Source organism: Gouania willdenowi, chromosome 11 (assembly GCF_900634775.1).
Source record: "Gouania willdenowi chromosome 11, fGouWil2.1, whole genome shotgun sequence".
Classification (NCBI taxonomy): Eukaryota; Metazoa; Chordata; class Actinopteri; order Blenniiformes; family Gobiesocidae; genus Gouania; species Gouania willdenowi.
Window position 1 is genome coordinate 5,181,481 of NC_041054.1, and position 26,065 is coordinate 5,207,545.

Here is a 26,065-nt window from a genome sequence, read left to right on the forward strand (position 1 = left end):
CCTGACGGCCACTTCATTACGGCACCTGGTCCCTCTTTTCTACATTGTTGTCCGGCATTACTACAGATATGTTAGATTCTAAAAACACCCTAAAGAATAAGAATTAACCTACTGAAGCTGTAGTGGCTAAGCTTGTTACTTTTTAGTGTCTCTACCCCTTTACCTGCTGCCGGTTTGGTTTCTGGTACAGTTTAACGGTTTAGTCAGCTGATAATTTTATCATCTTCGTTTGGCTCGATTTGTGCTCCAAACAGCCTCTGGTGCCGTTGCATGAGTTCATCGCTTTGAGAGCGCCATTACGGGAGTAGAGACTTCTCCAAAACAGAACAGAAAAACAGAAACCTGAAGAAGTTCTTATCTTTGGGTCAAAGAAGAATACGCAGAAACCTTTGCCAACAATAGAGCAGCAACAGGTTGCCATGCGTTTTATTGGTTTTAAAGCCCCATTTTGCGCCGCCCTCGCCGGCTCTACTGACCACCTACAATCCCATGCACTTTTTGTCATTGCCGATACTTCCTGTGTTTGATCTGCTCCGAGTTGTGTTCACGGCGCTCATTATCGCTCTAAACTTCGATTTGAAATGCTTCGAGACAGGTGTCACGTACTGAGTTTACCTCCATACTGAGATTATAACCCTAACGCTAACCCAATCCAGTAAACAAATAAAAGAGGTGTCCGTTCACTTTGAAAACTAAAATAAATAAAAATGAATTATTATTATTTTTTTTAGCAAAACTTCACTTTCCGGTGTTGTGCATGTGTGCGCATGGGCATAATTGCGCATATACAATCTCAGTACAATGCGAACTCAGTACATGACACCGGCAAAAATATCCGCTCTAGAATTCCTTAGTTTGATCCGCTCTAGAAAGCGGACTATCAGAACAAACAAATCCTAGAGCGCTTTAACAGCTCTATGGTCCATCGGTGTGAATGCACTAAAAAAACATAAACATACTCGAGCGTACATCCAGAGTCTGCCAGGCCAATTAACAGCAAAGCACAGATTTTACTTCACACAAAACACTGCTCGTCATTGTATCGACCTGCATTAAATGTAACACCGACCTGCATTTAAAAAAAAAAAAAAAAGCAGCTTCATGGATTTGATGTTGTGCCCTGTGACACTGTATTACATGGTTTGTGTCCAGCTGCGTGTCAGATAAAGTGAGTGAAGTTGACTCAGGGCCGACCACTTCCCTCTATCAGACCATTTCTGCTATCATGTTACAGTGTCAGTGACATTTGTGGTGTTAAACTTCTGTCACCTGTGAGCTTCGCGAGCCTGTTCAAACATCAAGATCTACATACTGTATTTATTAATAGTCTTACTCTAGTCTAGACCAGAATGTGGCTTTAATCCGAAATCTCAGTTTTGAGTAAATTGTAACTTTTTTGACACATGAAGTTTTATATTTGATTTTATAACTATAGTCTCTGGAATGATAAAGATACATGTGATTCCAAATTTTTTAAGCAATTTGCTATTTTTTCCACAAAACTGAAAAATCTCTCACTATAATAATGGAAATCAAACTACTTTTCACACCATGCAAGTCTTGTGCATGTTGTGAAAAGTCATGAAATTGTTCTTTGTAACTATGATTATAAACTAATGGTTAAAACCATTTGCTAACGCGAGCACAGTACACAGCTTTTTTCTCTCAACGCGATATAAACACTGGAGATTTACATTTAAAAAGCCTAATGCATCTGTTTTATTGCTTTCTATACAATTCCAAACAAAGTGATGTGTAATACGTTCAGCATGAGGGAATGTATGAGCCCTCTCTCATTTCTAATATGTGCTATACATGATCAATGGGACCCTTGCATACATTGGTAGAAACAAGGCCACTCATGCATGCATGTGTGTGTGGCCTCTATCTCATTAGTGGCCTTTGTCATCATTTGATCTGTGACCTGCCTTCTCTCGGCCCTATTGTGCTCATATCTTCACTGCATAAAGCCCCGCGGACCACATGGACCGTTGCGTTGCTTTACCAAGCTGTTACAGCTAGAGGAGGGAGGGGGGGGGGGTGGTTGTGTTCGCAGGAGAAGAAGGCAAGAAAGGTTAAGATAAAGTTGCTTTGAACAAATTCCCTCTTTGATGGGACGCTTGGCTGCTGAAAGACCTTTATTCCACAAGTCAGATGCGAGTGAGAGCGAGAGGAGACGGAGAAACGTATTGTTGTGTTTCATCTGGTCTCTTAGTGCCTTTCACACCACTGTTAACTGTGTGTACTCCCTCAGTCTTTGTTATGGAGAGTGCCGAGCCTTTCTCTCTAGACTGGGTGCAAACATTCATATGCACACACAATGACTTAAAAGCATTGCCTGACACTCTCACACGAGGACGCTGAGTTTAATTAAAAAGGCCAAAGAACGCTGTGAAGGAACATGTGCTTTGTGCTTTGCTCTTCCTCACAATGTTTGAAGCATTTAGAAAAAACATGTTGGACATTGGCCACGTTTACATGGGAGCTTTAATTCCTCTTTAAAAGTGAGTTCCTCTTTAACCTGACCATGTAAACACTTCATTCCTAATGCTAATTTAATTCCGAATTAAACTTAATTCCGAATGAAATCCGCTTTAAGTTAGATCTGGTTATTCTACGCATGTACGACTTGCGGCGATGACATAATCCAACATGGTGGCCCGGAATAGAGCTGACACTATTTAATAAGAGCCTTAAAAGACATGGATATAATGAAAAGAGTGGACAGACGGAAGCATAAACATGCGGACATTCACACGGACACATAGACTTATCACACACATGGAGATCAGCAAACGGAACGGCTTCATTGTACGGGTGATACTAAAACCCGGAGACGGATTTATCATTGTAACGGTTGTTAGAGCTACTATCTTTACCAGGAAGCAACTATTTATTCCTGGTTTTTGTTTTCTGGAGTTTTACTGGGCTTTATTTACTGGTGATTAGTTTGTATCTCCTCCCGCTCCGTGGACTAAAGTGTGTTATTGTTGAGCTGCTGCTTCAAAACTACAATCAAAATAAAGGTGAAAACAGTTTTGTTGACGTGATACGTCATGTTCGCCCCCTGTCCAATCAGAGCCTTCCCAACCCCCAGACCTAAAGCGGAATGATCTAAAGCCGAATAAACTTCATGTCGGGAATGACTATTTTCATGTAAACACAACGCAGGACACTTTAATTCCGCATTATTTAATTCGGAATAACTATTTCCGAATTAAAAAACATATTGTAACTGTGGCTATTATCAACGTTCATGTCCACAATGGCTGCTCCCAGCATTGTTACAGGAAAAAAGCAAAGGGTTTTTTGTTATCGTTTTGAGTGTTTTCATCATTATTTCTATTTTTTTGTCATCTTTGTGTATTGATGTTTATATTTTTGGAGTCGTTTTGTGTATTTACTTTACATTTTGTGTGTTTGGTACAATTTTGTGTGTTTGTGGAGTAATGTGTGTGTATTTGTTATTTTATGTATTTTCTGTGTTCTAGTTGTTTTTGGAGCCATTTTATGTATTATGTTATCATTTTGTATATTATTGTCATTTTTGTAGATTTTTATGCAGTCATTTTGTGTATTATGTTATAATTCTGTGTGTTTGTTATAATTTTGTGTGTTTTTTATGTAATAATTATGTACAATTTTCTGTTATTTTTGTGTATCTTTGTACTCACGTGTGTTTGTGGAGTCATTTTGTGTATTTATGTTATGATTTTATAGATTTTCTGTAATTTTGTGTGTTCTAGTGGTTTTTGGAGTCACTTTGTGTAATATTATTTTGTATATTTTTGCCGTTTTTGTTGATTTTTGTGCATTTTTGGAGTCGTCTATGTATATCATGTTGTAATTTCGTGTTTGTTATAATTGTGTATATTTATGTTATCACTTTGTACATTTTTCATTTTTTTTTGTGTATTTTTGTGTGTTTTCGGAGTCGTTTGGGGCATTTATTTTTCTGCATCTCTGCTCTACATCTTCTAAAAAAATCTCACTTGTTATAAGTTGGGAAACTTCTCCAAAAATGTTAAACAACATATGCATACGTATATATATATATATACACGTATATTTATCAGATGTTCAGACATTTACATACTAATGATTAAAAACAACCTTTCAGCCTGAGTTGTTTTGTCCCTATTTAAGAACAGTTTGTTTGAACAGGGGGAACTGGCATTGGTGGGGGGATTTTTCTCACTCTCAGCACGACTATTCTCCGCCTTTAACAAAAAAACTCTTATTTCCTGCCAAGCCAATTGATTATTTCCTTCCAGTCCAACTTCATTCAGCCTCAGGTTTATCAGCAAAAACACCCCGAGTGCAGACCAGGAGCTGTAGCAACCAGCTAAATGAGTTGCAACACACACACACACACACACACACACACACACACACACACACACACACACACACACACACACACACACACACACACACACACACACACACACACACACACACACACACACACACACACACACACACACACACACACACACACACACACACACAGGATGATATATAGTGGGCTTTCTTTTGTGCTCTATTTTGTTTTTTCTCTCCTTCTAAGCAGGACTATCAGTGAAGGGGCAGAGCAGCCAATCACAGATTAGTGATTAGGAGTTGAATAGATGTTGCCATGGATACGTTTATAGCCGCTCTAGTCTGACACAGACATAAGTGAGTAAGTTGAGCTATATTTAAATGTGCAGCAGCTCACTTCTGCTCACCTTCAGGACATGTGAGGAGCACTGGTTTGAACAAAGAGGCTCTGTTGAACTGTGGACAGTCTTTTCATCCATCAAACATTCCTCATGGCCAGGGCAGTCGTCTTAGTGACCAAAGCGGTGAGAGGATCTGCGCTCTGATTGGACGAGAACCTGCTGATGTGACTTAAAGCGGTGGATTTCATCAACAGAAAAAACATTCCAATTAGGGCCACAAATGAGGATTAATATGTCATGTAAAAACAAAAAAGAATGACTATCATCTATAGCAGTGTTTCTCAAATTGGGGTACGTGTACCCCTAGGGGTACGCGATGGCACTACTTGAGTGAGAGAGAGTGAAAAATTAACAAATAAAATGTCGGTCTTTGTCCCACCCCAGGTGTGAGATGATCAGAAATGATAAAAACTATAGAAAAAAATCTATTCAGGAGATATTAAATCAGTGTTTTTCAACCTTGGGGTCACCTGAAACCTCTGAAAAATTAAAATTGATTTTTTTTTAATATATTATTATTATTATTTTTTAAATTAAAGCAACAATCTTAAACAACTGTTTGTGAATCCAGTTCGACTAAAATGCAGTAAAAAAAAAAAGCTCAAAAATTATAAAAAATTGATTTTAGAAAAAAAAAATCTTCGGGGTTGCCAGAAAATCTTGATATCAAATTGGGGTCACGATCCAAAAAAAGGTTGGGAACCACTGCACTAAATACTTTTTCATTTAAATTATTTACAAAATGAGATTCTTTAAAATATGTATCACTCCATCATTGTGATCTATAGTTGTTTTTAAATAGTTTTCTAAGCAACATTTTGTAGTTGGACAAAGGGGGTACATGGATTCAGAAATGAGAGAAAAGGGGGTCATTGAACCACGATGAATATATTGTATTATTGTGATATGTTCAATCAACAAATGTTTGGTTTATTTATTTTTCCAAAATAATTTTAATATTAGCCAGTAGGCTAATAAATTAAATAAATCAAGTGATAATTCTGTATAAGATGTTTTAATGTGTCCTTAAAGATTATTATTTTTTTTATTATGTTTTTTAGGAGTGCAGGAGTAGGGGGTACATGGCTTCAGGTTAAATGTCTGAAGGGGTACGGGACTGTGAAATGTTTGGGAACCTCTGCTCTATAGCAATTTAGCTTTATGTTGAAGCTGATTTTGTATTAACCTGCCCTGAAACAAGCCACAGTAACAAATGGTGCAACATGTTGTTATTGTGCTCCTAGTTTGCTTCTCACACATTGGAAAAAGAAAGAACCTCTGCATATAAAAATTTGAATTGCTGAACTTGTAAATTTTCTTCATTTAGAACAAATAAGATACACACTAACATAAAATCTTTCTTATTTTGAAGAGGTATGGTCTCCTTTCGCTGAGACCCTGTTAAAAAACATAGAATTTAAGGTTTATTTCCCCAAACTCGCCTGTTTTCCAGAGTTTTAGCCTCTGAAAAGTCACTTTCTGAGCAACTCTACACAAACAGGCTGATTTGCGGCCTACTTATACATATTCATGAGTGGGCGTGTCTATACGGTGACGTAGGGCCAGAGGACGGCCCGCCCTCCTCCCACCCACTCCGTAGCTGAGCTCATTCTGCTTTATAAACACGAGACAGAGCGTGGGGGCGGGGCGTTCGCCGGTACATACATAGGCTGTAGAAAATACATACATCGCACTGCGGGAAAGACGCTGAAAGGCTCACCTTCGTGGGCGTGTCTGTTTACATGTCAATCACGGCAGAGAGCTTCCTGGAGGCGTGGCTTCTCCAGCTCAGTGCCTCGTCAAATTTGTCATCAAAGTGGGAACGCGTCATCAAATTATAGCGAGGTGTTTGGGCTCACCCTGCAGTAAGAAAGGAGAAAATCACCCTCTAACTAATGATTGAGGGAATCAATGAAAAAAAACACTTTGGACCTGTGTATGAAGCCCTAATAGCACTTTATGATGTTTAAAGCACAGAAATATAGATTTAGCTTAACATGGGCCCTTTAAATAGTTTGGTCTGTTGGACGGTTGAATGTGTGATCCTCTTTCTCCCCAGTGTCTTATTTTGCTTTTGTTACTTTCGTGATTTATCACTGAATCCTTTGACTTCAATCATTTGTTGATGTTGTTCATTTTAATTGGTGGTATTGTTTGTTTCACTTGAAGAAAAGAAGAGCACACAAAAGTTGATTCATACAGTTATTCTTAGAGTGTATACAGTTTATATACTGGCTGAAAATGCTCTAATAAAAACATTTGAAACCTATAATAAATCCTGCACCACTTGAATTAAAAGCAGCCTCTCTTTGGTAAAGAACACATCATGGTAAAGGATTATTGTGACGTAGAGATTTAGGACCTTATTTCCAAGACAAAGTAAATTGTCTTAAAGAAACTGTGAAAGAGAAGTTGTGAGTGGATTAGTGAGAGTTCAGACATGGCTGACGTGTGCTGAATCACTTGTTATCTTGTTTTGCAGATAGCAGGAGCTGCCAAGACATCGTCTCAGGCTGATGACTTGTACCTGGATGATGCAGGATCGGGAGGTTACTACCCCGAAGACGATGATGACTTTAACTCGGGGTCTGGCTCAGGTACAGCGTCTTTATTTATGCACTCACTGACTCACACTCTTTCCAGCTTTTTCTGCAGATGCCGTCATTGTGAAATACCAGTTTTTCCTTATCTACGCTTTTACAAACAAAACCTTTGCAACCTACATTTTCATTGCAGAATATTACATGTTTTTATTGTATTCCGACTGCTGTGCACGTACACAGTCATTATTCCTTGTTCAAAAATAGCTTTTCTGGTAGAGAAAGTTGTCCACCTGCAGTGAGGGAACGTTGTTGCAGGTAAGAAGAGACAAAGCTGTGATCAATAGTCCATTCAATACTCTATACACACTGTATTACTCTTCCCTGCCACGCTGTATTGTAAAAGTACTTTGGTTAATACAGAGATGAATCAACTTGATCAATATACAGGGGCAGTATCGAGTGTCGGGTATTGATCTCAGCAGGTGACTAAAACATATTCTCTGTCCGGTCCTGCTCTCTCTCAGGTGGAGGTGAAGACGTGGTGGAGGAAACGGTGACTGTCAGCATGGTTTACATCCAGCCCAATGCAGCACAGCCCACCCAGGACTCCACCAAAGCGTTCACCCCCAAGATGGACACAGCCACGGTCAAAACAAAGACCAGAGACAACACACCAAGGAAGCCCTTCAGAACAGAGGTAGGCCTCAGAGATGCCTGAAAGAAATGCTGCATCCAAGCAAAAATAGAAGGTCCAGTTTAAGATAATCCTTAAAGAAAAAATCATAGATCAATGAATCGAACGTCATTTTGGTCCAGAAAGAAAAGAAAAAGGTCAGAATTGCCGCTTGAAACATTGTTTTCCTCTCCACTCTAAACTATTCTGTATTATTTACTATTAGTATGATTAGGATAGTGACCGTTCCCACTGTCGTATATTTCTAAGTTTCCCAAGATGCATTTGGAACCTACAGCGACCAAAACAAGAACCACACTAAGACTAAATATCTCTGTTGATTCTCCACCTATGAAAGTTCTGAAAACATTTGAAGTGAGAAAGTGACTAAGTAAAATATCAACATGTGCTCATTTTTTTTTCATTTTAACATATTTAACACGGCAAATTCCACCTTTAAAAATACATATACGGAAAAAAAAACATTTTAGGGTTTTTTGCGCGTTTGGGTTAGGACTAAAATAAAACTGACAGAACTATAGCTAGAAGGACATGGGTCCGGCAGTTACAGGGACGGGACCGGCAGTGACGTAACTACCGGCATTCGGCTTACTGCGCATGCGGACGCATTCGCACAGGAAGTGCCGGACTATAGTCAGGTTTGTCTGAGGTCCGGTTCCGGACCAATAGCAACAGCCTAATCTTTATGCATATCTTTATACAACAAATTCCACCCAATTTATGTAATGTTTTGATTTCATGGTCAGAACACCCTAAAGCATCAGAAAAATATACTGTCTGAGTCATTTAAAGCGGTAAAGCCTCCTGACTGACCTGAGTGCACTGAGCTGACCTAATGTTAATACAGTCTCAGTGATAGCTTTTCGGGTGAAGATCAAGCATTCATATCAATTGTTTGTGTTCTTAATCCACGTGAGATTAAGTCTTTGCCGGATAATGTCACTCATTCTGAAGTCGTCCTTGATCTCAGTGTGTGTCACTGTAAGGAGACACACACATGCAGCTGATGCTGTCGTGCATCTGTTTAGGATTAGTGGTCCAGGTCTTAACCTCCTAAGCTAAGCCAAGCCTACCTGGCTTTGTCTCAGATATTTATTTCATCTCTTCATCCAAAAGCACCGACCCAGTTCCTCCTTGTATTGATATCGAAAAGTAAGCGTTACGTCACCACAGATACTTTAAACAAACACTGGTGTGGTTTTTTGTCACCTACTATTCTGACAACTAGCTCTCATATGTCACAAAATCTGGGTTTGAGCTATTTTCTGATCCAGGAAACATCATAGGATGTAGGATTTGTTGTTTCTCTTAGTGTCATCATTCCCAGATTGTTTTATTTTATTTATCTCAAACTTTGAATGTATATCAAGGTTTTTAGACAAAGCCCCCAGACCTCTTCATTTCATCCAAACCTTTACAATTCCCTGGTGTAATTGTTTGCGTTGGCAGGTCCGTGACCAACCAATGGACAGGTCACGCCAACTTTTATTGCAGTACAAGATAAAGTCAGGTGTTATATGGGGTAGATCGAGTCACCCAATCCCTACCTAAGGGTTAAAGCAGTATGATAATGCTTTCTGAGTAAATATTAGTTCCTGTAAAAAGCTTAAATTTTTTACCTCAGCTTTAGAATAACAACAAATAGGTTATTTTATTGAATATCTCAGAAAAACTCACCCGCCCTAATTTTCTGTTTGCGAGAGCCGGTTGGTCAGAGTAAATAATGTTAGAATAATGTACTTATTTTCTATAGTAAATAGGGGTGGGAGTTCACAATACGATAGACCAGTGTTTCTCAAATGGGGGTCCGTGTACCCCTAGGTGTAGGCTCTGGGGGTACTTGTGTCAGTCTTGGTTGCACACCCGATGTGAGATGACTGGAAAGGATAAAAACTATAGAAATAAATCTATTCAGGAGTCACAAAATGAGTGTTTATCAACCTTGGTGTTGGGAGACCATGTGTGGTCGCCTGAAAATTTAGAAAAATGAAAACAGATTTTTGAAAATTTGTAATTATTATTCTTTTAAAAAATAAAATACAAACCCACAATATTAAACAACAACATTTCTATACTTGTACTTTGTGAAAAATAGTTAAACTAAAATGCAGTAAAACTAATTCTAGAAAAAAATGTCATGGGGTCAGCAGAAATTCTTGATATGAAAATGGGGTTCACGATCCAAAAAAGGTTGGGAACCCACTTCCCACTTTGGGAACCAGTTTTTTTCCCACTTATTTACAAAATTAGATTATTTAAAATGTGGTGTTGTCACTCGTTCATTCTATCATTATGCTCTATAGTTGTTTTTAAATAATAAGCAAAATGTTGTCGTCAGACAAAAGGGGTACTGGGTTTCAGAAATAAGAGAAAGGGGTACTAGATAAAATATTTTTGGAAGGGGAAACAGAGGCACAAAAAATTCCTCCTGGTATGACCTTTTCAACTCAATAACCTTGTACCACTTGTACCATCAACGATATATCTTGGGACGTTTTAACTTCACAATATCTTTTATTGCGATATCTCGTCCCACCTTTAATAATAACAAACCCTTGTTTCCTCACTCAGGCACCAGTCCCAGTTACAGAGGGCATGCAGAGGAACCAGATGACCAGCACGACCAGTTCGCCAGGCTCGCCTCAGGAGCCCATCGAGGTCCGCACTGAAAACCTCTTCCAGAGGACGGAGGTGTTGGCTGGTATGTGTCTGACTTTATATTGGAGGGTTAGATTAGTTTGAACAGAAGATTTCCTGCAGCAGATTTACTGTAACAACCTTTAAACATTCCATTCATTGATAGGACAGATCTACGAGTTTGGTGTATTTAGTTTCTAATCACCTGAAACTTTCTTTACAATACTTCCTAAAATTTGCAGTTCACGTCAAGTAAGCACTGCTCTCTTTGAATACATAAAACTCTGAGTTTCTGTGTGCTCAGACAAACTTCTGGTGTTGAAAATATAGAAAAGCAACATCAATAATAGCCAACAAGACAACCTCATTCCAGCTTTTTGGATAAGGAGAAAAACAGAATCCATCCTTGTGACGGGCCCATAGAAAGTGTCTTGTCCTCCCACTTCTCTCTCTTTACCCTTCCTCTGTATCACAGCTATTACTCTTAATCTCCCTTTATCTCTCCTCCATGAAAAGAATTGCCCATAATCCAATTTTCATTCATTGTCTCTAGATTGCATTACAGCTTCTTGCTGCTTAGCGGCTGAGTGTGTGCCAGCGTTTTTACGCGTTAGTGCCAACATGGTGGAATCTGTAGTGAAGCCGAGGGCAGATTGTAGCACCCAGAGAGACCTTAAACTGATTAAATGTCCATAAAGACTCTCACACAGGCATCGTTTAAAAGTGGAGAACTTCAGCGTCGATGGAGTTCATTCATTCATCCACGTACACCTGACGTTAGCACACTGGGTTGACTGTGTGATGTATTTCCTACAGAAACCTGCATCAGCATGTCACTCAGATCTCACACCGTGTGCTATAGCGCGATAGCACATCATAGGAGTAAGAGTTTATGTTATTAAGGTAGAAGATTGACTTTTTTTTCTTCATTCAGAAACAAAATGTGCATCACATCTGGAGCTACGAAGTTAAAAAGTTAATATTCATTTCCATAGCGACCATTTATGATCTCAAGCAAGAGTCGTGTTTTATTACAATTCACACCCCTGACCTCTTGGTAGGGAATAAACAATAAAGTACTATTTTTCATGTTGATGCTAAATGCTACAAGACACCCTAAGTAATGCGTCCACCGAATATTTTACATAATTAGGTTTATCTTAATGTAAAATGTAGCATTTTAACATTACATTTTTTGCACGTTGCCAGATTTCTTTTTTGTAAATTGACCATATATGGGCAGTGACGCACCAAGAGGATCTTGTGAGGTCTCCTTTAGCGTAGCACTGTTAGCATAGCTCCCAGAGTTAGATACATCATTATTATCATTACACGATGTAATCTCAAAGCAGCAGTACAAAGATCAACATTTTGTCAGCCACAGAATTCATCACAACAAGTGAAGGTTGTAGTTCGCATCAGAACACGATTCAGCCGCTAAAACCAACATTAAAAATAGCCGTGAGAGGCACTGTGTCTCAAGGCTAATGCAGGGGTGGACTGGCCATCTGGCATAATGGGCCTTGTCCTGGTGGGCCGTCGATATAAAGTGGGCTGGTCCGGTCCGCTACGTTTTTAGTTTGGTTTTTTTGACGAGCGAGTGGATGCAGAAAGAATGAAAAGTGACTAAAATGGGCGAAAAACAGTCAAGAGTAGCCAAAAAATGGGCAAATAAAGAGGAACCAGGTGGTATGTAATGGCAAAGGGGAGCTTAAATGAAAAAGGGGGAAAATGTAGGGAGAAAAGGAAACAAGTGGTGTTTATTGGGCAAAAGTTAGCTTATCTGGATAAAAAATGGCCCAAAAAATTAAACAAAGGACAAAAATGAATTAAAATGTCAAAAAACACTTGACAAAAATTGACAAAAAATGTGAAAAAAGGGGTATTTATTGGCTAAAGGTAGATAAAGTAAAAAAAAAAGTATCAGAACTCTTTGAAAAGGAGCAAAAATGGGACAAAGGATGTTGCAAAACGACCAAAAGAAATAGGTAAAAAGGTGTTAAAAAGTTTCAAGGATTTCTGGGGGAAGAATAATTAAAAGACATAAAAAGCCACATGTTGAGAATCAATGACTTAATAATAGCTTCTACATGGTGCCACTGATAATATAGTGGCTGGTCTGGACAGAAAAATGCCAGGCCTGATTTTCTGTCCCAGTCCACCCCTGTCGGACTGAATATTCATTAAAAAATAATTGAAAGTTAAATGCCTTTGAATATGTTAAATATTATAATTTTGAAAATTAACGTGACAGTACATATTGATTATGATCCTGTCAATCAAAATGACAGACAATGGAAAAGCGTAAACTCTAGTTTTAAGCTAGAGAAAACGTTACCTTTCCCTGTAAATCATTATTAGACCTGAGGTTTTCTTTGCATGGCAATAAACACCTGCGCTAACAAGACACGATCCTCCCACCCTGTCTGTAATTACACATCTCCACTCACAGAAAGTGTTTGTGTTGAATTTGTTTCTAACTCTAACATTATAATCAGATGCAACGATGGGTTTGGTGCTGTGAGAAATCTCAACCAATCTTTAACAGTGACAGGAACATCGTTCTGACCTTTCCACAATAAAAGATGCTTCTGCTCCCAGCATTATCTGTTAACCTAGACTAACCGTGTTATCCCACCCCCTCCTCCCTACTCCATCCCCTGCTCCGCCCCTTCCTCACTCAGCTGTTATTGCAGGCGGTGTGATTGGTTTCCTGTTCGCCATCTTCCTCATCCTCCTCCTGGTCTATCGCATGAGGAAGAAGGACGAGGGCAGCTACGACCTGGGGGAGAGGAAACCTTCGGGCGCCGCCTACCAGAAAGCCCCCACCAAGGAGTTTTATGCATAAAGTGGCACCGACTCTGTCAGCAGATTTGGAAAAAGTCCCCAGAGACTGTCAGCAGGTGCAGTCACGACAACAACAAAAACCTGTTCAAACACAAGAAACTACAAGATGATTTTGGTCAAATAACCTAAAGGAAAGCTTTTGCTTAGAGTATTGTGATTCAGACTGTTTTTTTATTTTTCTTTCTTCTTTTTTTGTTGAAAAAAAACAGACAAAACAAGCAAACATTTCTCATTTCAAGGCAAATGATTCAATTGAACCATTGAATGCAGGATCTGTGAAAGCTAGGGAACGGATCGCTTTTTAAAATGAAACGAGAAAAACAAAGTGGGGGATGATTGGACATAATTCTTCAGTATCAAACCATCTTTTCCTTGTCCTAGCATGTCTGAAGGTGTGTTACATTAATTTATCTTTTCTGGAATGTTTCAAAATGTAAAAGAAAAAAATGCCTTTGTAGTTTGGATGACGCTCTTTGGATTTCACATTAACGCTTGTTAATGTAAATGTTCTCCCTTCAGGTTACAGTGTTTGTTATTTGTTCTCACGTCAGTTATTGGTCCGACATCCCCCGTTATCTCAGTGTAGCCTTTTTATTCCACAATTTGTGTTCATCTTTCCTACGCAGGAGTCGTTCTTTAAAAAGATCAAAGCTGGACGTGTCAGGGGCTCGTTTCACACAAAACTTCTTTTGCTATTCTTTTTTTTTTCCTCTTTTGCACATGTGCTTCTCTCTGCTGTGGCGCGGCGTCACGTGCGTGGTTTCCTCTGCGTGGTGCTGGTCCACGTGTCCCAGAACACAGTTGATTGAACTGTGGGTCTGCATGGAGGCTTCAGGCCCAAAGATCTGCTCAGTGAAGGCCTGTTAGCTGTTAGCCGTTAGCCGTTAGCACACAGACACACAGGGGGAAGCGAGGCCAGAATCAGAGGCTGACTGGAAGGTGTTGGACTCTTCTGTCTGTGGCGTTTTCTCACATTGGAAGTCTAAATCTTTTTATTGCATCCTAAAATGCAGCTGTTTTAAAGTGTACCTGTAGTGAAAATGTATATAACAAAAACTGTTTAATTTATTACCAATAAATAAACCAAATGTGCACATTTTATTGAAAAAACACATTAAAAGGACTTTTTAGAAGGATTTTATACAGTCGGGCATAAACTATGGAGAGCCTCCATTTTGGTCAGGGTATGACGCACGTTCGTTAATTCCTGTTAGCTGTTGCTAGGCAACAGTGTTCCGTTGGTCTACAGTTTCTGAACGGTACGGGATACACACTTAAAACGTTTCCATTCGGACCATATTCGGTGATATGCGAGGACCGCTTCAAAACGGGCTGCTCTGAGAGGGGTCTGTGGGCTAAGCTAATGGGCTAAGCTAATGGGCACAAAGCCAAAGTTACGTCTTTATAGAAGGTCGCAATGCAGCTTGTAAACGTACTTGTTCAGAGCACTACTACATTTTTGCGTACATGTGCGGGTGTCAAGGCACTAACCACACCCCCACCAGATTGTTCGCTCTTATTTTCTTGTAGCTAAATGTTGAGCTGTTACTCTAACTCTCGGGGGTTGTCAGGTGCTGCTCCTCAACGCATCCTCTTGTCAACGAATAAATATCCTTTCACGCAGCTTTCATCTCTTTCCAACACTTAACTACTCAGCCGTGTCTCGTTTCTGCTGGTAACAACAGCTCTGTCCGTTACGCTAATTCTGCATGCTGAGTCAGCACAGGGCTGCACAAAAGAAACAGGCAGTTGGTGAGAAAAGTGATTTTGAATCATCGAGCAACATACAACCTGGATGCTGCACTTTATCCCTGATGGAGTGGATACCACGGCTGCTTAGCGCCAAGATCTAACAGAAAAACTAACACTTCCCACAGCCTTTACCTCCCACAATGCACTAGTTATTTAAAGCGACAGGCCGGGCCGATGACCGCAAATGCACCATATCCTGTCGAAAATGGCGACTCTCCGTAGTTCAATACCCGACGGCATAAAATTGTTCTAAAAAATTATTTTTTTTTGTAAAAAGGTGCACATATTTTGTTTATTGGGAATACATTGAACACATTTTTTACCATACACATTTTCACTACAGGTACAATTTAATGCCATAAAGCTAGAGGTTATGAATCTCATCACATGACAGCAAGTTACTGTCTTTGTCTTTTTCTTATCTCGCTCTAAAGAGGCGCGTTTGCTCCGGCAGGTTTGTGAAGTTGCCTTTTTTCTTTTTCTAGTTGTACAGTAAAGTGAAGTAGATTCATTCACAACACTTTTATCCACTTCTATTTTCTCCTTTGTCCTTCCTCGTCCTCTAACCTAAGGTACGGAACTCTACAGAAAACCCAAAGACTCAGAGTTTATCTTCTCTTCTCTTCATTCACCGTGGCCACGTTATGTTGTTTCCTCTCTGTTTTTTCTGATCTTTTTTAGTTTTCTCCTCCGTTAGAGAACTGACCTTCGAGTTCGACTGCTTAGTAGTAGTATACGAAAAAGATATATAATTATATATAAATGTATATTCACAAATGTTTTAAACCTTCAAAGTGCCTACCATTGGGAAATGTGCGTGCTGGAGGTTGAGCACGTGGCGGGTGTGTACGCGACAGAAGGAGGGGCGTAAACGACTTGACTGGCATTCTGTGAGCATGGATGACTGTAATGGTAACTTCTTTTTTTTTTTTTTTAGTCTTACAAAAGCTGACAGTATTGTACCTATAAGTTGAAACAACACTACTGAATAAACATTGTGGCCTAATATCCAAGTGTGAGCTGCTTTTATTTAAAGTGCACACCCAGCATGTTTGTTATTTGGTGAATATGTGGAGGAAACATGTGAAGTTACTTATTTTATTTATGCCTTTGTTTTAGAGCTTGTGGTGCTGTGCAAGGCCCCCCCCCCCCCCCCATAAATTAAAAACATTATTTAAATACATAAATAACAACTGCCTCCCACAGAAATTAGCTTTATTGGAGAAAGAATAGATTTTTTTTTTTTAAACCTAAATTGTCTTTTTTATTAATTTATTTATTTTTTACATGGTTTTTCCTTTTAATGTGTTTTAAAACAACCAGGGGTGGATGATAATGATTATTATTATTGAGAGTTCTAAATGAACTTTTTTTCCTATGGTTTTGTGATGTCCAAACTGGAATAAATGCAGTAACTTGCAACGTATTTCACATAAAATCTTCATTACCTGGTGATTTACTTGTGTGTGTGTGTATATATATATATATATATATATATATATATATAGACAATGCTAAAGATTAAATAATTTAATTAATATATATACACACTACTGGTCAACACCACACTTCTTCCAGTTTTTTGGCCTATTTGTATAATTCTGAAATGTACATTATTTTTCAGTTTTGGATAACCAAACCTCTTTTTTTTACCTTTCTACCATTTCAAACAATTTTTTGGACTTGCATGACTTGAATTGCAATAAAACAATAAAAAAATGAAGGTGTTCTAAAACTTTTGACCGGTAGAGTATATATATATATATATATTTATATTTACAAAGTATATATTGTATATTGTTTCGATTTTATGATTGCGATTGATGGTTAAACATGTGAGCGAAAAATAACATTTTACTCGATTTTTGTCATAGAATGTTTAGACCTTATAATCACAATATTTTCAAATAAAACAGTTGCAATCATACAATCATTTATGACTTACCATTATTATTTCCCAAACAAATACACTTGAAATGTTTGTAGAAAGCGTTGACTTACATTGTAAAGGTGTTCTGCAGGGTAGCATCTAAAACATACAATACTGGGGGCTCTGAGAGACCAGATTTGGGCACCCCCTATTAAGCTTTCAACGTGCAACTCATCACCTAAAACTAGCCTTTTTATATTTTTATTTCAGTTTGTAGTATCAGGGTCCACTTATGAAAATCAAATCAATATGGTTCCATGAACTTAATACGTTTTGTTCACGCTGTGAGGTAATAATCACACAGAAAGATTGAACCCAAAAAAACAAAAACAAAACGTTTCCATGAGTTTTCCTCATGGAAACGTGCACACACCAGTTGTCCAACTTTTCCCATGATGCAACATTTCTCAGTAATTATTTTCAGGCCATCAAACCAAAGTTTGTGGCTTCTGGTTTATTATTTTGAGGGACTTACGGATCCCGTGAATGTTTTGTCTGAGGAAGTCGAGAGCCGACGCCTTTCTTCACGGCTCATTACTCGCTTTGAAAAATGTCTCTAACAAAGTGCTTAACTGGCTCATTATTCAAAGGTAAAGTCTTTACTATGGTTACCCCTGAGGCTCAAAATACCCCCACTGCAAAGCTGCCCTGGAAACGACTCGGTGCCTATAAATAGTGCGGTGAACATTTTTAAAAAGTAGGTCTGCTTATAATGCTCCTGCCCACATGTGCTCTGTAAACGTTACTTAAAATCTAAAAGGATTATCAATGTGCAGATGAGAGTTGGCGCTCCACTCTATCATTTTGGTGACTTAATCTCACCCTTGTTACAGAGGGAGATTAGAGTAACAGAGGGACTTAATCTGGTTCAGTGTCACCAGCTCTACTTCATTCTCATTAACCTGCTTCACTTCCACTGCTACGACACAGAGTAACACAGCGGTTTGTTAATGAACTACTAATGAAGCAGACTAGGTGCACAAATATCAACAACATTAGTCTGTTTCTGTTTCACTGAATAAACAAATAGTCATTAGGAAAGGGTTGAAAAAGGTTAAAGCTGCTGCTTCTAGGTTTGTTTGTTGACATGAGAATTACGTAGCAGTGCAAAAGAATAATATAAGTAACTAAATATATGTCTGGATGTGGCATGTAGTGTTATTAATTTACCCCTGGTAAACTCGTTATTTATTAATAATAATAATAATAATAATAATAATAATAATAATAATAATAATAATAATAATAATAATACATTGTATTTCTCAGGCACCTTTTAAAAACCTTACATTGAAAAAAAAAACAATAAAATATGAATTAACACAATGGAAAGATGCATTTAACATCATTTAAACTGAGTAAAAGTTTGACGGACATCAAACATTTTAAAATTGTATTGTTTACTGTTGTTTTGTTTCATGTAATTTATTTTTTGTATTTTACATTTTTTTGGTGCATTTTTTTCATACTTTCACCCGTAAAATAAATTCTTAGAATTTTTAACACTTCTTGGATCGTCAAGAACCTAAAATAACAACTTTTATGAAGTTGAAGAAATGAAATGCCGTTTTTCGTCAATATACAAAATAAAACCAACAAAAGCATTCTGACACATTACCAGAAGTGTAAAGAGTACTAATATATCCTACTCAAGTAGAAGTACTGTTACTTGATTGAAATTGTACTCAAATACAAGCACAAGTAAGTCATACATAAAATTAAATTAAATAGAACTCAAAGTAAAAGTTACTAGTTACTTTCACCTCCATGTTTTTTTTTGGTAATAAATCTTGCCACGGTTTCCTTGCATACAGTAAACATTTCATGTATAAACTTAAAAAGAAAGAGACCAAATCTTGCACAATTGGAACTTCATTTATTTTCTACAAAGGCATCTGTATAAAATAAAAGGTTTGAATTAAATAACACCAATAAATTCATTTCTATTAAAACAATTATCAGGCTGTAAATATACTGTAGCTACATTGACTGTATGAACTCAAACTGAGAAAATAACAAGCATGCAATGCTGTTTTTGCACCGTGCATTACGTTTAATCTGATTGGTCGGCTATGATGTGATGCATTTGATTGATGTCTGGTTATTTCATTTTTTGTAGTTTACCAATGTTCGTTGATCATTTTAAAACAAAAATAATAATAATTTACTCAGTAACGGTTAGGTGTAGAAATGTGAAGAATTACTTTACTATTTTCAAAACGTACTGATGTCCCACCGAGACATAAACATAGGTTAGATATAGTAAAGGAAATTTGTGTGTAAGAACAAATGAGGAGGAACCGTGGAGGATTTTGATAGAAAATGGAACAAATTGATTAGATTTACAAAAACACCAGCATTTAAAGGACAAAGTCAACTTTTCTTTTTTTTTTCTTGTATAATAAAGAAAACTAATGTAAACTGAAAACTGTAAACCCCTGTTTACACTAAGACCTGATGCCATGCTTGTTGTTCTATGTGCATGTACTGTATATATGTGGAACATATAATAATAACCAAAAGAACAAAACAAGTAAAATGACTGATTTTGAAGTATCACAGTAATGTGAGTATGTGTAATCTGTAACCGCCACCTCTGTGCATTGATCACATATGTCCTATACGTTATTATTGATGAGTAACTGAATTGGTCTAAAGCACTTTCTACATTTTCTTTGCGTTCATACGCGTTTAAACGTTGTTCATGGAGTCGTGAATAATCTGAGTAAATGGATCCTTAAGATCTTTAAGACAGAGAACGTGCACATCTGTGTGCGTTTGAAGCTCACTGTGTTCATGCGCTTACATCCCTGCTTGTATCTGACCTGAGGGGGAGAGGGGAGAGGGGAGAGGGGAGTCCCTGATGTGTTGTTTTAAGTGAGCACTCGTCTTTGAAATCCTTCTCTAAGGAATCGGGTCAGTGTGCTTTAATACTGTGTGTTATATTTGCCTCCAGGCAGTTTGAACAAGACATCTCCTTGCATGGAATGAACCATTAGGGGGTGAGGGCAAATGCACCAGTCAACTGGTGGTAGAAGCCATTTCTAAATTAGAGGTACATAGGCCTACAATCCTCTGGACGGGTTTTTATTCCCACGTCCTGTTTTTTCCCCAGTTGTTTAGCATGCAGCAAAGCTAATTCAAAAAAGCTGTTATCCAGCCGTCCACTGGCCGTCAACGCCAAACCATTCAGAAAAGTGGAGGAAACGTTGTCCAAGGAAAACAGGCTGTCAGACCTCATAATGGCTCATGGGTTAGAGACTTAAGCCCAAGCGCGGCCGGGTGGACACGTAACAACACGTAGCGCCCTGCTGACCCGAACATAGCAGGAACATCAGGCCAACGCTTTAATTCAAGTCTGATCTGCAAATAGCTGTGACATTTAGAGAGCTGGGAAGAAAAGTGCCCAGTAAAATGTCTGATCTCACTCCTTTACTGGCCACAGACCACAGCTATGGCAACTAAACTGCAGCGGCAGTCTGCTAGCAAATGCTAATGCTGCTTGATATCTGCACACAAAGACAGATCCTTGAATCAGACTAAAAGGGAACACGGAATAACGTAGAAATGTTCAAACAGAAACACTATGTAAAAGACAAGAATAATCCGTGTACTGTTCGTTCTTTGGTTATTCGGTTTTAAAACCAAATCAAAATAACAGATAAATGGTGTGGTTATTTTGTTTTATGGACTTAAGATCAAAACAAAAATACAGAAATCACAAAAACCAGAAAAGCATCGTTTTTTTTTGATGACTGACTGACGATGGACTGTGAGGCTGGATGTGAGGAACAATAGATGTTACAACTTCTACAATTTGACACTTTTGCAAAAACAATTTCACTGCTTTTTTGAGGGCAGTAAGAATATTTAATTTTGCACGTTTTAATACTGCGAGCCACTAATGGCAGCCGTCAACACACATGGAAGTTGCTCACAAGAAACGAGGGGCACCAGTAGATTCATTACACCACCTCTGGTTCCTTTAATCACACATCATGTGCATGTTTTACTTAACATCAATTTTTTTTTGTTTTGCTTTATTTATGTATTATTAATAACGTTTCAATTCACCAGTTCATCATTAATGTGGGTCCACTCTGTGTGCTGAGCTGAAAACATGAAACCCTTCCCTTAAATATCTAAATATCACACAAACAGAACAAGATTTAATTTTAAAACAGAAAAATGCTGCTTGTCTGGTTTCTGATTTTTGTGTATTTATTATTTATTTATTAACCTACAAAATCTTCCTAGCTTGATTTTAGCCCGTGTTTACGTGTTGCTTCTGATACAGAGACAATCAGTCATGCACAAAGTGTTCACAAAGTCAGTATTTAAGGTTTCTTGACAGAAGCACCAAGGAAAACACACGTAGGGAGCAGGAGAGCGTCACACAGATTATCCCAGCATGGTGACACAGAGAACTCCAAACACTCAGAGTTTAACTCTTTATTCCGTCCAAAGTCAGTAAACACACACAGTCATACAAAAGTCACAGGCCAGAAATTGATCACAAACTGGTAACGAACTGGAGGATCTTGAATACATTTCACTTGCCGTAGCAAGACGGGTCGGATCTACAATGTGGGGGAACAATTTCACATTTATTATTCTAAGTTATGCATCAAAATCTAATAAATGATGAGCCATAGCTAACATGAGCAACTGGAGGCCCGGTGTCACGGACTGAGTTTACCTTGTACTGACATTATGCATGTGCACTACCGGAAAATTCATTTTTGCTAAAATAATAATTTCGTTTTGTTTTCAAAGTGAACAGACGCGTGTTTTATTAGTTTATTGGATTAGGTTAGGGTTGAGGTTAGGGTTGCATGTGCATATATATGCTCATAATCGATCTCAGTACAAGCTAAACTCAGTCCGTGACATGCGGAACCACATTCGGACCCCGATCTGATTTTTGTGGCCCTTAAAGTAAACGCAGAAAATAACTCGAAAAAAACACAAAAGAAGAGCTAAAATACACAACAAATACTCTTAAAAGCCCAAAACAATGCACAAAAGAACACAACAGGACAATAATAATACACCAAATGCAGATTTTGGACAGAAGGCTACACACATTTAAGACTTTGAAAAACAAGGGCGAGGTCTTATTTTGAAAGGATTGGAAGTAATCCATCACTGGCTAATTAAACAAGCAGAGATGTTCTAGAGGTGCTACATCTGCTAGATCTGGATCTTTAAGTAGGGAGACTTTTGTCCCCATCCAATGATGTGAAGCTAATGCTACAATGTGCTAATCTCTGCTACCTTTCACTTAAAAATGTAGTCAAAGGTGATTTAAATGTTTCTAGGCTTTGGGGTTCTGTTCAGTAGTAACAGGGGGGCAAAAACTAATTACGCAATCATTTTTGGTTCCGGATGATCCACTTGGGAATTTGAACAATTTTAATTCCTTGGTTGAAGGCTTGAACAGAGGTCGTCTGTGTTCACAGAGGAATTCTTTAGTCATTTGTAAGGTAGTGCCTGAGCTTGTTTCACATATTTAGTAATTATTAGGTCTTTATACAAATAGTTGGGGCAGGAAAAAAACAACACTCTATATAGGAATTAAGGGTTTTAATTCATCTTTTAAAGGAGGAGTATTATTTCTACTTTTCCAAGCATAAATATGATCAGTCCTGTGGTTTATCCTGGATTCATTGACAGTCTATCATATGTTGGGGTCATGGAATTTTACCGCCACGATTAATTCAGTGACAACATGGGTTAGCATTTAGAATAATGAGCAATATGAGCATCAACACAGGAGGAAAAAACTAACTTTGTGTTGTTTGTTGTCTTTTTGTGTGTTTCTGGATTCATTTTGTGTCATTCTGTGTATTTTTCTCTCATTTTCTAAATTCTTGTTGTTGATTCGTCCATTTTTGGTGAGTTTCTGGAGTCACTTTGTATCATGTTATGTCTCTTTGTGTATTTTATGTAATTTTCTAAATTTTTGTTGTCAATTCATCCGTTTTGTGATTTTCTGGAGTCATTTGATATTTTTCTGTAATTTTTTTGAATTTTTGTTCTCAATTCATGTATTTTGTAGTCGTTTTTCTGTATTTTGTTGTTGTTTTGTGTAATTTTATGTCCTTTTGCGTAATTTTGTTGCCATTTTGTGTGTCTTTTGTAAAACATTTTGTTGTTACTTTATGCTTTCAAAATGTTGTGCATTTTGCTGTGGTTTTGTGTGTTTTTGGTGTTATTTTGTGTATTATATTGGGCTTTCTTGGCCCCTGGGCCGCCATGTCTGATCTATAAGTTTTTTGTTTTACCTTTTGTTTTGAAATAAAAAGGTAAAATGTAAAAAGATTTCCTCATGTACCTTCTAATAACATTAATATTGCACCCATTTATTGTGATGACGTACTTCTGATACGAGGCATGACACAGTTAAGCAATAGTGAAGGTTTGAGAGTGTGAAGTTTTACATCTGAGCTCACATCGCATGAGAATCAACTCAAGGGATGGCCACTCCCAAAACAAACATGATCTCCATGGTTACTCAAACAAAGCAGCGTGCATCATTTTCACATATTATTCACAACACCAGCTCATAAAACTTAAACAACACACACACACAAAGCTCCAGCTGTCCCAGTTTCTGGAAGGATTCAGCCTGAAACTGAATGTAGGCCGTGAGAACCAAAAAACACCTTTAATGAGAATCAACCACAAGACTTTTTTTGCATTCTGAGCATTAGAAATATGAATATAGGGTGATAACCTATGGCCATTAAACCTCAAAGTTAATCCATCATTGTCATTTTTCTATGCATACACTGATTTTTAAATAAATGTTCTTTTGGACAATGTGTCGTGTAAAATAGTTCACATTTAAAGAAGCAACATTGCTATGAGTAGGAAGATAGCTTAACCCAGTGGTTCTCACCTGGTCTCACCCTGCAACCCAATTTTGCCACCGTCATTAAATCGCGACCCACTTTTTAGCATTTTTTTTTAAGAATTCAACCAACCAAATTTAATCTTATTAATCCATATAATCTTTTTTTTTTAAACATAAATCTATATATTTCCCTGTGCAACAAGCATTTCACAACAGGCCTGTCAAAAGAAAAGTTTATTTCAAAATAAAAGACAAGTCCAACACAACAACCAATTAAATATTTGTTTATTTTTGACCAGCTGTCCGCGACTAACCCAGTACAGGTCTGCGACCCACTTTTGGGTCCCGACCCACCAGTTGAGACTCACTGGCTTAACCTATTGTAGACAGAGTAAACACTTACACCTATAAGTCCATTGGTGGCAGTAGCTCGTCTTCAAATCTGCTGGAGATGATCATTTTTTTTATGAGATAAATCCATTGTTTAGGCCTCATCGAGCAATAAATGTATAATCATTTCCTAGAAAAAAGTTTGATATCGCTCTCCTCTGTAAACGCTCTCTAATTAACATTGCCGGAAAAGTTTTGCGCGTTGCATTGTGGGATGTGGAGTCTCGTTGACTGATGCACAGAAGTTTTTTACTTCATTCTTACCGTGATTTCTTGTGTTTCTTTACCAAACAAGGAGGAAAGTGATTAGCTTGACTCCGTTTTTGACCTAGTTTGTTCCTGCTCAGCTCTGTCATTCGGGAGGGGCTCAAAGTAGAGTCGCTGCTCCTCCGCATCGAAAAGAGCCAGATGAGGTGGCTCGGGCACCTAATTAGGATGCCCCCTGAACGCCTCCCTAGTGAGGCGTTCAGGGCACGTCCCTCCGGAAGGAGGCCCCGGGGAAGACCCAGGACACGCTGGAGAGACTATGTCTCTCGGCTGGCCTGGGAACGTCTCGGGGTCCCCCCGGAAGAGCTGGAGGAAGTGGCCAGGGAGAGGGAAGTCTGGGCCTCCCTACTGAGGATGCTGCCCCCGCGACCCGGAAACGGCTAAGCGGGAGAAGATGGATGGATGGATGGATGGATAGTTTGTTCCTGGTATTTCCCGTGATATCGCCTCTCTCTGCAAGACATTCAATTTTGGCCGGATTCGATTCTTTCTCTAGCCTGGTGATAAGCCACACCCATGTGTAAGGGGTATGTGTAATGCCGTGGTTTCTGCTCACTTCCTCGGCTCGAAAGAAACCGAGCCAATTAGAGCCATACAGAAAGAACGTCAAACGTGGAGTCAACATGGCGCCCGTCACGGAGAACACTTGCATTGCTGCACTCTGCTCAGTTTTAAAAGACCTGGATATATTGTTGAAATGACAACAAGAATAGGCTTTAAAACCACAAATCTGTACCGTACTACACTGTTTTCCTCTGCCTGCTCCGTTTAGGGAGCCGATTTAGCTTGTCGGATTATGGTCGTTACGTCCACTCTTCGTTTGACTGGTTACTCTGTGCATGTTTGTCTCATCCTAGAACTGTTAAACATAGAATAACACGAGGAGATTAGAATGGATTCCAGGCTATTCTTTCTGTGTAAACTTTGAGAAAACGCCAGAAATGTGTTGGGAAGTCACTTTTGCAGAGTTTCTGGTGGAAAACACAAGAAATCACAGTAAGAACAAAGTAAAAAGACTTCTATGCATCTGTCAACAGGACTCCACATCCCACAATGCCATACGCAAAAGTAACCAGACAACGTCAATAAGAGAGTCTTTACATTAGAGATGAAAACACATTTTTGATCATGTTTCTTCCCACTGTCGCTAAATGCTTGTTCATGTGGATCTTGTTGGATTTTCTCTTTCTTATTATGAATTTTATATTTTGATAAGCGCATTGCGATGACTGTTGTAAATTGCGTTTACAAATAAAGTTGAACTGAATTGATCTTTCACTAAATGATCTTGGATTTATTGATCCATGAGGCCTACACTATATCTTTATCTGAAAAACTGTCTCCAGCATCTTTAACTTTGAACAATCAAAGATATAAATGGTTGGATTATGTGAGTTTTAAACTAGAGACAAACACTAAAGA

At 38.3% G+C, this 26,065-nt stretch overlaps 1 protein-coding gene across 2 annotated transcripts in view; it reads left to right on the forward strand.

Moving 5' to 3' along the window:
- The window catches only part of sdc2 (syndecan 2), a 59,071-nt gene extending 42,866 nt beyond the window's left edge, over positions 1 to 16,205 (forward strand). Inside the window, exons 2-5 of one of the 2 annotated variants that reach the window (XM_028461604.1) lie at positions 7,207 to 7,321; positions 7,792 to 7,964; positions 10,533 to 10,662; positions 13,295 to 16,205. In XM_028461604.1, the coding sequence (XP_028317405.1) occupies positions 7,207 to 7,321; positions 7,792 to 7,964; positions 10,533 to 10,662; positions 13,295 to 13,446 (570 nt within the window). In that variant the 3' untranslated portion in view covers positions 13,447 to 16,205. Of the gene's footprint in view, positions 1 to 7,206; positions 7,322 to 7,791; positions 7,965 to 10,532; positions 10,663 to 13,282 lie in introns of both variants that reach the window. The other variant, XM_028461603.1, reaches the window with a different exon arrangement.
- The last annotated feature ends 9,860 nt before the right edge of the window (positions 16,206 to 26,065 follow it).